At 39.0% G+C, this 14,475-nt stretch overlaps 1 protein-coding gene across 1 annotated transcript; it reads left to right on the top strand.

Annotated features, from left to right (window-relative positions):
* The first annotated feature begins 395 nt into the window (after nt 1-395).
* On the top strand, nt 396-14,208 carry LOC106052963 (uncharacterized). The gene is made up of 2 exons (XM_013208433.2): nt 396-553; nt 11,505-14,208. The coding sequence occupies exons 1-2, from the start codon at nt 468-470 to the stop codon at nt 13,426-13,428; spliced, it is 2,010 nt and encodes a 669-aa protein (XP_013063887.2). The 5' UTR covers nt 396-467; the 3' UTR covers nt 13,429-14,208.
* Nucleotides 14,209-14,475: the final 267 nt, after the last annotated feature.

Below are 14,475 nucleotides of genomic sequence, written 5' to 3'. Positions count from 1 at the left end.
GTAGAGTGGGGTGTCTAATAAACTTAAGATAATCTCACTCCCCCGACCCTCTCCTCTCCTCTCCCTCCCCCCCCCCCCCCCCCATGCCGTTTTTTCCACCCCACAAAAGGACGCTCGCACAATGCTGCGTAGGGCACCCCTGTACGAAACGACACCCAAACACTATATCTACCCCCATTGCCTAGTTCACATTATCTCCTACGTTAAATAGAAAAAGAAATGTCCCATGGCCCTATTTTTTTTTAAGGTGCATAGCTATATCCGCCCCGTTCACCTGTCTATTGCGTGGTCCCTCCCCTCCCCAACCACTCCCTACCCTGCCCATCCCCCCCCCCCACCTTTTTTAAAACGATATATATATACTCTCCCCTCCCCATATCGCAAGGTCTTAACGTCTCTGTATGATATAAAAGAAACATTTCAACATTGAAGCTGATTCAGTGGACTGTAGTTCAGTGTTCAGAAACATGGCTTGGCTTAACAGACACATTAGAGCTCTGGTGTCAAAGATTCAAACTCATCGGAAACATTTGTTTCATTATCTTTCCAAAAGGTTCGTCCATGTTTTTTGTTTTTTTCAACTTTTGCTTTCAATGAAAAATCAATTTTACAATATATGATTCCAATTATTAGCCTAAATTTTGTTTGACAATAGGAATTCTAGAAAGTTGAAAGTTACTTATTTATTTCAAGCTATTATTTCGCTTCGTAATGGCTTGTTAGCTATGTTGATAGAGTGTCGCGCTAATAACGCGATTTGACCTACATACTATTTTTGATCCTTTTCTTATTCAATGACCTTTTTTTTTTAAGTTTAGGTAGTCGAACATAAAGTAGTAACTGATTATTTGGTTTTTAAATATTTTAACTTTAATCAAATTTAGTCTTCAACTTTTGAACTATTTAACGTGGAGTCCGATATTGATATTTGTATTTATCATGTAGAGCTCGGTGGGTGAGGAGTTAAGACCTCCGTAACAATAGGTCGCGAGTTCGAGTCACGACTGAAATTTCGAACTTTGGAATTCCTAGGATGCTTATGTGGAAATACAGTCGATTGGTCATTGTGCTGGTCAAATGACACACTCACCTTACGTTATCTCCACCCCCCCCTCCCAATAGACCACAATGTCTGAAAGGGCTACCTTTACTCTTCATGTCACTATTGTATTTTGTATTGATGAATCAATAAATCAATCAGTCAACCAATTAATTAAAAGATAAGATTTATATAAATATTACAAACAGAGCTTAATTTGTTTGCTATTAGTAATTTATAATGAAGTAATTTATTAGTAATTTATAATGAAGTAATTTATTAGTAATTTATAATGAAGTAATTTATTAGTAATTTATAATGAAGTAATTTATTAGTAATTTATAATAAAGTAATTTATTAGTAATTTATAATGAAGTAATTTATTAGTAATTTATAATGAAGTAATTTATTAGTAATTTATAATGAAGTAATTTATTAGTAATTTATAATGAAGTAATTTATAAGTAATTTATAATGAAGTAATTTATTAGTAATTTATAATGAAGCAATGTATAAACTTAACAGATAAACCAAAACAGGATTAGTTTGAAACAAAAAAAACTTGAACTACACAAGAATTCAAAACAAAAACAGCAATACTTTATTTGTTGTTCTGCCTGAAGCACAGTGTACACGCATTGCACAATATGCTAGATCTATAAATAGACAAACACGTGTTGTTGTTTTAAAAAAAATGAATATCTATTACTTTGGTGTTTTCGCTCATGACAGAGAAATATAGATTTTAGGAAATACGGGAAACATGTGACTAGACTACAGAGCTAAGTCATGTGTCGATAAATCAGAAACAGATGGATGTGGGGATAAATAACGCTTATAAACGTTTCTCAAGAATAAACAGAGGGGGGGGCCCAAAATGGAAAGGGTAGATAATGGAAGCCAACAAAAAATCACGATTAAAAGATAAGACGTGGCCGCTGGGTGAAGTTAGTTAATTATATTAGAACTAAATTATGAGTCTAACGACTCCCCCTTTGTCTTTGTTATTGTTTAGTTCAACCAAGCTTTAAGTGTCAGGCAATCGTTTTCATAATTTCAGGGCCAGCCTTGGATAATTAGAGACCCTAGGTGATGAGAATTAGGTGACCCCAAATGAAATAGAAAAATAAAAAAAAAAGTAAACAGCGAAATAAAAATAAAATAAAATTACACACTTTAAAACCTAGCCAGGCTAGTGACTCTGACAATTACACACTTTAAAACCTAGCCAGGCTAGTGACTCTGACAATTACACACTTTAAAACCTAGCCAGGCTAGTGACTCTGACAATTACACACTTTAAAACCTAGCCAGGCTAGTGACTCTGACAATTACACACTTTAAAACCTAGCCAGGCTAGTGACTCTGACAATTACACACTTTAAAACCTAGTCAGGCTAGTGACTCTGACAATTACACACTTTAAAACCTAGTCAGGCTAGTGACTCTGACAATAACATTGGGCACATGTTTAGCTATTTCTTCTAAAAACAACGTTGTCGAGTCCTGTGCGGGGCCCCCATCCAATTGGAGCCCCGAAAAGAAAACATTGAAAAAATATAATTAAGCACCTGCCTGTGTCTATATCTAAACTGACAACGAACTGAACTTCATATGTCGCAATTTCCGTAGTAGAGACAGAGTTCGACTTGTAAACATAGAGTCACAGTGCTCTACTAGGTTTAAGATCTGATCTAAATTTCACATTTTTTTTCCTCTAAAATTTTGTTTAGTGTTGTGTGAAGCTCCCTCCAATTGGAGGCCCTAGATGGCTGCCTACTTTGCCTATGCCTAAGGACGGCCCTGATAATTTATACTATAGAAAGAGTCTGTATATAATTGAAGCGGAAGTTTCTAGATACGTTGAGGTCTATTGTTACAGGCAGTGCGTATAACGGACTTGTCAGTTGTAATGTGGCTGTCATTATTTATCTAGGGAATATTTTCACGTCATAGTTCTCCAGATCTAATTTAAATAATCTACAAAATATTTTGTTACTGTTTGAGAAAGAAAGGGGAAGCAATTTCGGAAAGTAATCATTGGGTTATTACCTCTTTACATACCAACAATTACCCATTATTGAGTGATACTTTTAAATTAAGAAATATATCACCTATACCAGTGATGCCCAAACTACGGCTCGTGGGCCATGTCCGGCCCGCGACGTGGTTCCATCCGGCCCGCCGCAATGTCGGCACTAAGTGTAGAAATCTACCTTCCAAACAAAAAAAAAAAAGTTGAAAAAATGTATTTTTACCTACATTTGGGCCCTCACTTTTTCTCTGATGGATTGGTATCATGATCTTCAACATTTGTGTGTTTATGAACATGATAATAAGCCAACATATTTATTTTATAAAGAAAGTGTGACTGTTTGAAAAAACAACTACATAAAAACAGCATTATAAAATTAATATGGTGGCATTCTAGGTTTGAGCCGCAAAAAAAATTCTTAGATATTGGCGGATCCATGGAAATTTATCAAAAAGAGACCACAAAATGAGCCGCTGCTGCTTACATTTAAGTAAAGAAATAATGACTCCGTTTATCGCGTAAAAAAAAATATAATTGTCAAATAACCTATTAATTAAGTATTAAATCCATAGGTTTCTAGCGAAATAGTTTCATAACAATTTCATTTCATTTTATAACTTTTCGTTCATGTGGTCCGCGAGACGAGTGTAGGAAATTATAAAGGCCCGCGGGCCGAATTAAGTTGGGCATCACTTACCTATACCAACTATTACCAACGTGAACTTTTGTAAAAAAAAAACAACAAACCCCAACAACTTAGATTATAGCAAATGGCTTGCTAAATGATACAGTTAGTAAAATACAATTCATTCTCTTACAGGAGATTTTCATACATGGCGAAAAAACTATAAATAGCTAGCTTTCTGGTGTATCCGGTGTGCAAAAAAAAAATAAAGCGTTAATAAACTTTTTTTTTTTTTTAAGGTATATGATTTTTTTTTTGTGCATTTTTAGCACTGCAAAAATTTTCTAAGCTCTCGCCTTTGTGGCACTAAGTTCAATATAGAGGAAGCATTAGACGTTCATTTTGTAAGTTAAAAACTTATTTTAAAACAAACAGGCAACTCACTGGCGGTAATGAATACACTGTAATACAAAGACCAACTGCTTTGCATTGAGATGGAGTTAAAAGTTTAGCTCAATTTGTTTTTATTTTAGTTGGCAACAGGGAAGTTAAATTAGGCGTCGTGAAAATCTCTAATGCACTTCGTCTATAGTTATCTCTATAATTATGTAAAGTTTCCCTTTCAGACCTTGCGATCTGTAGACGTCCAGGTCATCGGTTTCTTTGGCCAACAGTTAACTAGCAGGGTGTTATGTGGTCAGCACAACGACCAACCGTCTTTACTTTCCCCCCCCCCCAAAAAAAAAAAAAGTCAAGTACCCATTAGAGTTGGGTGGACAACTAAAAATATCGAAATGCGAACTTCCAGTCTTCACCGAGATTCGAACCCAGGAGACCATATTGGGAAGTCAAGCGCTTAACTACTCAGCCACCGTACCCCCTATTATTATGTCAAGTAACAATAATCTTGTCTTTGATTATTGACTAAAACTGTTAATAGACTCCTTGAGGACGGGGTAGGCAAAGCTTTTGGAAACCGTTAATGACACGCCCAAAGGAATGTGTCTTAATGTAGGCCTTCCGTCCAGGTAAGGGTCAATCCCACGAGACACACAGTTCTGCCGAGAGGCAAATAGTACGACATTTAAAACTTGTTTAATTGACCTCATTGTCTGGTTGGGGCACTACAGTCTCGTTATGTTAGAGTAATAACCGTTATGTTACAGTAATAAAAAGAAAGCCACGGTCTGCGGGCTTTTTCAGTCCTCGGACCAAGGGATCTCCATTGATCTCCAGACAGACAACATTCTACACTACATTCAAGAAGAATATTAAGACCTGTTTAAAACTTTTTTAGATTAGTTTGTCATTTTATCTCTCATGTTAATGTTTGTAATGTTATCACAGCGCCTTGAGCCTACATTTTGTATTTTTACAGCGCTCTATAAATTAAATAATTATAATTAGTATTATTAAGAACAAAAAAGCAACTAACACTCTTAACGAACCTACTGATAACGTGCTTATTATTTTAAATGGTTACAAATTTTGCTAGTGGTATATGTCACAATTTCATAGTGACCGATTTATGAATACTATTGAAGCAATTCTACGTTTCAATACAGCTTTTGTATCCGCCCGGAAATGACGCAAGTCAATAGGTATTAGTAAGGAATGTTTGCTAAAGTGCATCGCTTGAAAATACGTTCGCAGTTTTATTTTGTTTAAACAAAATCTATGAAGTGATGAATCCTTGAGTTGTTCGCTGTGAATTATTTCATTTCCTGCCCTCATAAGACTGTGACGCTCCACTGCGAACGGGTTTTTAAATCAACACTCTTCGCAAACATCACGGCGGCGTAAATTGGGCTTTCGCTCGGTGGTCTAGATGGTCCTGGGTTCCAAGCTGTTCGAACCCTGCACGTGCAGGAATGACAAGCTGAAACTGGAATGTTGCTTAGAAGAACTGTGTCAGAGAAAGCTTTTTTCTTTCCTTTTAACTGATATTTAAATCTAAGTGGGATTATTCAAAGCTGCATGCTTAAATGTACGGATGAAGACAAACAAGTATTAACTATGGACTGAACAATCAGTCTTTGAACAGAAGTTTGAGAATTTCAGACAAAATTGTTAGATAAATTATAAGATGATCATCAATCTCCATTAAGTAAGAACTGGACAGGCTTAAATCTTCTTTTTCAAAAAGCTCTGGGTTATATTCCTGCAGTTACACTCAATACAAATATGATGCTAAATGCTGAAACAATGAATACACATTACATTTATAAATTCCGCTTCAGGGACCACATTTTTAATGAGAGACTAGGGACCACATTTTTAATGAGAGACTAGGGACCACATTTTTAATGAGAGACTAGGGAGCATATTTTTAATGAGAGACTAGGGACCACATTTTTAATGAGAGACTAGGGACCACATTTTTAATGAGAGACTAGGGACCACATTTTTAATGGAAAAAAAAAGACAATATAGCGAATTAAAGGAGAGGTCACGAACCATAAATCCTCCGATTCGACAACTTCTAGCCTAGCAGATCGTCTCTCGAGACGTAAAATGCCGCAGCAGCGCAATGAGAAGCGAACAAAGCGCTTGACCATCCAGATCCAAAAAGAATTTTTCTGATCTGTAGCGTTCGTCAGCATGCACTCTGAACCCAGAACGGTCGTTATAACAGCTCAATGCACGTAGATCTATATCCCCATATAATTCAAGAGCATGTGGCCTCCCAGGCATGTCAAAACGGAATTCGGTATGTCTGGAACAATGTTTAGACAAGAAAACGTCCTATGACTTTAATCGGGAAGCAAAAAACAAAAGCAAAAACAAAACAAAAAATATATTCTGAAGAAAAAAACAAAACAAAACAAACAATAATTCCACTCCACCCCACCCCCAAACACGATTAAATTATTTTCAATTAAGAACCCTCGCCCTCTCATTAAAGAAACAGTTAGCTACGCCACTGCCCCAATTCCCAGTGCCCTATTTTTATTTCCCGCGCCCCCTTTATTCCATTAGTCAATCTGAAAATGAAATGATCAACAAACCCAGTCTATTACCGCAGCCTGCCAGGGCCTGGGTACTTTGCCTGGAGCGAATTCCCAAGGCTCGATGTGTTTGGCTGAGCCCTGGATTGAAACATAATGGTGACTTGGGGTGAAAGGGTCCGCTAAGCTTGGTGACGTCTTTTCAAATGCTGTGGCACAGCTGAAGGTTACGATTGGATTTATTTTGAAACTAAATTTAGACCGTATTGAGTTTTTTTTGTATTTTCTCTTTTCAAAGATTAGTGTTGTTGTTGTTATCGTTGTTGTTATTGTTGTTATGGTTGTGGTCAGTGGCGTAGCAAGAAATTTGGAGCCCGGGGTTAGGGTTAGGATTTTGATATTCAACACCATGACATGAGATAATGTACTTAATAAATATATAAGTCTAATGTGTGCAATATATACAACAAGGTCACTAATTTACTTCACAACATCAATAGCAAGATTACATGGCATTGGCTTAATATTTCATGTAAAAAAAATGTGGATACTTATTTGAGACCCTCCCCCCCCCTCAAGTCGGGGCCGGTTGGGGGGGGGAAATTTAGGTTTCCTCTCCCCCACCCTAGCAACGCCACTGATTGTGGTTGTTTTAAGGTCTCCTTGTCGCTGTTCTGTTTTGTTTTACGTTAGACAAGCATAGGAACGATATTAGTATTATTTTTTTTTTGAAATGGGACAAGTCAGCATGACCTACACAAGTATTTTGATCTGATTGGAGATTTTAAAACATGGCTGAAGGAAATATAAACAGCTAGCTTTATGGTATATCCGCTCTACAAAATACAAGAAGTGCAGATAAGCTAAGGGGGGGGGGGGAGGGTTAATGTGCACCTTTTAGCTCTTCAGAATCAAATTTTCTAAGCTCCTTCGTGTAGAGCATGAAATAATTTCAATGTTGGGGGTGGAGGGAGCATTTACACTTTCACTCTATGACTTCAAACTTATTTAAAAACTAGGCGCCAAATAGCAGATCGACTGCTACACAGTGAGATCGGGTTAAAATTACAGTTTCATTTTTTTTTAAAATCTCATTTAGTTGGGAACACGCCGAAGTTCAATTGAGTGTCCTTGACACTGCTTAGTTTATCGTGAAAATCTCCAATAGAAAGAGAAATATTTTTGGAAAAGTTCACGATAAAATATACAATGTCAAGGACACTCATATGAACTTCAATATTACCAACTAACTAATAATAATAAAAAAAAATACAAACTAATTTATCTACAAACGGAAGAGCTTAGAAAATTTGAGTCTGCAATAGAAATAAAATGCAAAATAATCATATGGCTTTTCAAAAACAGGAGGCGAGGTGGCTGAGCGGTAAAGCGCTTGGCTACCGAACCGGGGTCTCGGGGTTCGAATCCTGGTGAAGACTGGGATTTTTAATGTCGGGATCTTTGGGCGCCTCTGAGTCCACCCAGATCCTAATGGGTACCTGACATTAGCTGGGGAAAAAGTAAAGGCGGTTGGTCGTTGTGCTGGCCACCTGACACCCTCGTAAACCGTAGGCTACAGAAACAGATGAACCTTTACCTATTCTGCCCTATAGATCACAAGGTCTGAAGGGTCGACTTTATTTTAGTAATGGCAACATACTCTACTAATATTTCAATACCCTAACATAGTTCGGCGAACAATATTTTCCTTCTTCCCGGGAAGCAAAAACGCCAAAAAGAACTTTCTAAACTAAATAAAAAAAATACAGAATAACTTTGTAAGAATACAATTGACTAGTCACGTGTTAAACATCTATCTATATTCAAAACATGCTAAAAGCATGGGTGGAAGGCCCACATCTGATACTGATTATACATATATATTAAAAGTATGTGAAGATATCCTATTACCTCCCGTAAGTTAAATTTACCACAGAGTGCTCTGTTATACCGCACGAGAATTTGATGTGTAAACAAAGGCGATGCAGACTCATTGAAAGCTAGATCTATATCTTAAAAACATCCAACTCAATTATTCATGTATATACACATTTTTATAACTTGGAATCAACACTGTAATTGATAGGTATGGATTATTAAAAAAAAAAATATTATTTTGTTTCGGGAAATTGTGTCTAACGTGATTTTAAGTCTGCAGAGTTTTTAAATAGTTTAGACAGGCCGCGAAGAGCCGACGTGGCGAAAGTTAATTAAATGTCTCATATGTCGCAATGGATCTCATTCATCAGTCGTAAACAAACAACATTTAGCCACGTGATAATATTGATTAAAAAAAATGAAAAAACGTATCACGTGACAGCATTTATGGATAACGTAATGGACCTCATTCACCAATCGTAAACAAACATCATTTAGCCACGTGATCTTATTGATAAAACAACGAAAAAAACTGTCACGTGACAGCCATCATGAATTAAACATGAGATCGTAAATTATATAGAAGAGAAAGAACACCACGTAAGATCACGTGGCTAAATGTTGTTTGTTTACGATTGGTGAGTGTGGTCCATTTATGAAGTACTGATGAGCGAGAAAGAGAGACAAAGAGAGAGAGAGACAGACGGCAATGTCCCCAATTTTTTTATTTCATAATTAGGATTACACGTTTTTTTTTCTTTTTACAAAAGATAGAATAATAAGACCCTGAAAACGATTTTCATTTGTTACAAAACAAAATAAAAATAAAACTGAAAGCAATTAAGGTCAGAATTTTACTTCTTACATTTGCGTATGATGACACACTTGCTCACAAGCCACAAATCGAGGTACAACAGACCGTAAAGCTGACAAGTCAGTTATGACTGAAGGACCCGTCACTCTCTTTCTTGACCAGGCCTTGACGTGTAGATTATCCCCAACATTTTATTGTCGACCCACTTACTTCAGTTGTATGCGAAATCTACATCACCGCTTTTACAAGTGTAATATCCATTTTATGCTATAATTACTATTTTAAATGTACATACGATAACAGTCTGGGCGGCTGAGTTGTAAAGCGCTTGGCCTCCATGCCAAAACGTCTCGAATTCGAGTCCCGTGAATACTGGAATTTCGAGCTTTAGAATTCTCAGGAAGATCACGAGTTCCCCGGGAACTCTGCGGGTTGCTTGATTTACGTTGTAGAAGTAAACGGTCGTTGTGCTGGTCACATGACACCCTCGTTAACAGTCGGCCATAGAAACAGATGACCTTTACATCATGTACCCTCGTAGATCGCAAAATCTGACATGGGTACTTTTATATTAGTTAACAATAGGTACTTACCAACTTGAGAACACACGCTGCGATTCAGTAGGTCATCAAGTTCAATTATTATGCGTAGGACGTAATCATCTTCTTTTTTGAAGTAACGTCTGTATTTTATAAGATAAGATTGTCTGTTATTGTTTTGTTATGAGATTAATGAGAAACCTGATTAGATCTCCGCTATTGATTTTTACCTAATCTAATGTTATCTATCGATCTCATAAGTTTGGTTGTCGACACGCCGTGACAAACAAGGGAAGCGTTCAAAGCATGTCTGTAAACCTCTATCATGCACAAATATTTCTAAATAGACCAAACATGCTTAAGGCCTGGGCATGTTTACATATGTTTGTGATATTTAGACCAAAGTTGTCCTCCTATTTATATTATATTTATATTATTAAAATGAAAGTTCCTCTTTCAGACTTTGCTATCAATAGGGTAGATAATCTGTTTCTCTGGCCAACGGTTAACGAGCAGGGTGTCATGTGGCTAGCACAAGAACAATCGCCTATAATTTCCCCCATCTTAAGTCAGGTACTCGCAACAGTACGGTGGAATCAAAAGAGCCCTAAAAATCCCAGTCTTCTCCGAGATTCGAACCAGGACCCCAGGTGTGAAATGAGATGTCCATATTATGGTTCGAGACGAGCACATCCCTTTTATGAACCCTGTGACCCGGAAATACTTTTATCCCGTGGCCAGGATGAGGAATTGGCTCTTCACCTACCTCTCTGTCCACAGTGTGGATCATATCAAACTCATTAGTTTCTATGGCTAACGGTTAACGAGCGTGCCATATGGCCAGCACAATTACCTTAAAATGTTACAACTAATATCCCCCATTAGAGTTGCTTGACACCCTAAAAATGCCAGCTTCGACTGGAATTTAAACTCACTCCCCTCAGTTTAAGAGTCAAACGTTTTACCTCTGGGTCAAGACTCCCCCTTTCTAAAATACTGCTTATAAATGTATACATTGTTTTATGCGAACATTGTATAAGTAGGGAGGCGCAGTGGCTGAACGGTAAAGTGCTTGGCTCTAGAACCGAGGGTCCCGGTTTCGAATCCTGGTGAAAACTGGAATTTCAAATTTCAGGATCTTTGGGCACCTCTGAGTCCTCCCAGTTCTAGTGGGTACCTGACATTAGTTGGGGAAAAATAAAGGCGGTTGGTCTTTGCTGTGACACGGGTACTGTGTGTAGTCAACCGTGACACACGGTCAAGTGTTGGGTATCGGAGAGTTAGGGGACTTGCGGGAAGTGACGAGTGTGTTGTAAATATGCAGAAGGAAGTCATCTAGTAGAGTTGGTTATCTGTAGATAATGCTCGCCTTGTAAATATGTTAGTTTGAATGCTGCACAATAAAAGGCAGTTTATACTTAAAAGGACTTGTTCCTTCAGTCTTTTTGTTGGCCACATGACACCCTCATTTACATGGGCCATTGGCCTTTACATCATCTGCCCTATAGATCGCAAGGTCTGAAAGAAAAGGGAACTTTACTTTTTTTCTTCTTGTAATGTAGATTTAAAAAAAAAAAAGAAGTGCCAAATACAATTTAGTGTATTGTCTAATTTTGTTTTCCTCAGGTCAGTTCTGCTACCGATGGCGATGATCATGTTTATGATTGGTTCGTTTGGACTAATACGTCAGCTACCCCACCCCAGCGACACACAGAAGAGCGCCAGGTCCTACGTCATCAAGTTCAGAAACGCCGCGCCGTTTCCCATGTACTTTGACCTCATCACCATCGAGGCCGTCGACAATCAAGGCCGTGGCCTCGACCTCGGCGACGACTCCAACATTTTCAAGAACGTTGGCCACGACGAGGCAGCAGACATGAAGCCGGACGACTTTGAGCAGGTCCATAAGGTCCTGGAAGTCCCGAACGAAGAGTTTAACCTCAGGTATGAGGACGGTGACCCCGTGGGCGGCCCCGAGCAGGAGAACGCTCAGCAAGAAAACGCCATCTTGCATTTTAGAAAGCACCAAGAAACAATTCTGTTTTCGAAACAGAACACGGCCTCTAGATCGTTGAACGAACTTTACGAGAAGCCGAGGCAACTAAATATACGCAATTTACGTAAACAATTTAGAAATAAACATTTACCACACGAGCTGACCTTTAAAAGGAACAAAAGGTCTGTGAATGCTACATCGGGCAATTTACCTGACCTTGACAAAGACCTTGACCCTAAGGGTCTTAGGAGAAATAACGAGGAGAAACTAAACTATTCTACGAAGAAAATTACGGTGTCGACCATACCAACAGTGAAAATAAGCAGACGCCGTGGTTCAGTGAACGATAACTCTAAAGACAGAGTGTACGTTAAGAAAAGAGTTGTTGTTCCTGAGTCACAGAAGGACGGCAGAATCTTACCAGAGACTAAACTTAGCTCTGCTGATGCTCTGATTGAATCTCTGCGAGATCACCCGCACGCCACGCCGTACCTGTCTGCGTTGCCTTACAACAGCAGCGAGCGCCGGAACGTGGTGTTCCTCAAAGTGCACAAAGCAGCCGGCACCACCGTGTTCAACATCATGATGAGATTCGCCCTCTCGCGCCAACTGGACGTCATGCTCCCCAACGCCTCCACCGCCATCACCGAGACGAGCTCCGTCATCGACGACAGCGCGCTTCTTCCTTACCCGGCAGACCTGAAGTTCAACATCATCTGCAACCATCTAGTCTACAATCGTCCTCAAATATCAAAGTTCATGAAATCCCCGGACAAAGCAGTTTATATCGGCATCGTCCGTGATCCGTTCGAGCAGTTCGTGTCAGCCTTCACCCACTACCTTAACGTCCTCAAAAGACCTTTACTGGTCCAAATCGCGTTGGACAACCCCAGAAATCCCATCCGAGGGTTTTTGGACAATCCGCTGAAGTACGCTGACGTACCCAACTATGACCTGGGAGTGACGTTCATTAACAACAGGATGGCGACAGATTTGGGATTCCCCATGTGGAATCTAGACATGGATAAATACAGGATCGAGTTTATTAAGAACTTTCTAAAGGAAACGGAAGAGAGCTTCCACCTGGTCATGGCCGTGGAGCTCTTCGAAGAGTCTTTGGTTCTGATGAGAAGGCTTCTGAATTGGAAGCTCAAAGACATTCTTTACGTAAGGCAAAATGACGAACTCTCTGCGCAGGAGACTTTGAAGCTCCCCTGGAATACCAAAGTCGAATTCAACATGGAAGACAAAAAGAACCACAAACTTTTCTCCCCGGTTGACTACGCTCTGTACGAGCATTTCAAGGGCGTGCTTCTGGATAAAATCCAGGCACAGCCACCGGACTTTGCTGGGGAGGTGGCCATGCTTAAAACAGTATTAAAAGACCTAGCCTCCTTCTGTGAGACGGCCGAGGAAGATTCTGAGTTGTTGGTCTCGGCCAACCAGTGGACAGCGTCTTTCACAGTCAACGTAAATGACTGTAAGATAATGACTTTAGGAGAATCGGAACTTACAGAGCTGGGACGAAAGGTTCAAAGCGACAAATACCACTGACCAAGTGACCAATGACTAAAAGACATTGAGTAAAAATTAACTGACCATTGACCAAAAAGTAATGGAACTAGTGTTAAATTTGAAAAGGTGTTCTCATGTACAGTTGACCAAGTCAGTATTTGACTAGAAGTGAAGCTATAATGTAGCTACATTACAAACGAATACACACTCACAAGATAACACACACACACTAACACACATACACACTCACACCACGACGTTTTGTTTGGTTGAAATATGGCACGTCAAATTCCATTTCCGCTGCTCTGATTTACATCGCTACACATTCAAGCCATCGTGTGTGTTAGAAAACTTCACTGTGACATGTCACGATGACATTACTGTCTTCGACTGCAAGACACGCTGCGACAAGTCTACGACCTCATTAGTCTGAGGATACATTTTTTTGTTTGGTTTCTTTAGATTTGAAGTGTTCATTTAATTTTCTTGTTTCTCTGAATGAAGTTTCAAAACATTCAGATTTATGCTCAACATTTACAATTGATATTTATAGTTATTCAAGTTTCTTGATAAGTTCGAACTGCAGACTAGAAACCGAAAAGATTTTTTTTCTTTTATATTAGCTATAAAGAAATTGGCTTTAAACAATTGCCCTCACTTTCTGATCTTGCATGGTGCTTATTATGATAAGTTCATCTGTTTGTATGGCCTAATGTTAAGAGGGTGTCGTGTGGCCATCACAACAACAACCGCCTTTACTTTCCCCAGCTCTTATAATATACTAATTACAGTGGGGTGGACTCCCTGAGGGGCATTACAGTAAAAATCAAGTAGATTAAAATCCCAGTCATCACAGGGGCTCAAACTCTTGCCCTCTCGATTCTGGGTCAAGCCGAGACCAATTGTTTAGGTAGGCCTGAACTTTGAACTTCGACGTCGCAACCTGTGGGTAAGTTTAGACCAATAGCTCGTTGTCACAGGTCTGTCATCACGACTCTTGGACGAAGCAACGCGCTACTATTGGTCTACATTGCCCACAGGTTGCCACGTCGCAGGTCAGTATACAGGCCTTCTAGAACAAGCGGT

Source organism: Biomphalaria glabrata, chromosome 12 (genome assembly GCF_947242115.1).
Source record: "Biomphalaria glabrata chromosome 12, xgBioGlab47.1, whole genome shotgun sequence".
Classification (NCBI taxonomy): Eukaryota; Metazoa; Mollusca; class Gastropoda; family Planorbidae; genus Biomphalaria; species Biomphalaria glabrata.
The sequence above is the reverse complement of the archived record's forward strand: the minus strand, read 5'-3'. Positions and strand labels throughout refer to the sequence as shown.

Bases quoted from the DNA above. Each gene is read 5' to 3' on its own strand.
- LOC106052963 (XM_013208433.2), top strand. From the start codon at position 468: ATGGCTTGGCTTAACAGACACATTAGAGCTCTGGTGTCAAAGATTCAA. The intron at 554-11,504 runs GTTCGTCCATGT...TGTTTTCCTCAG, and splicing joins TTTCATTATCTTTCCAAAAG to GTCAGTTCTGCTACCGATGG.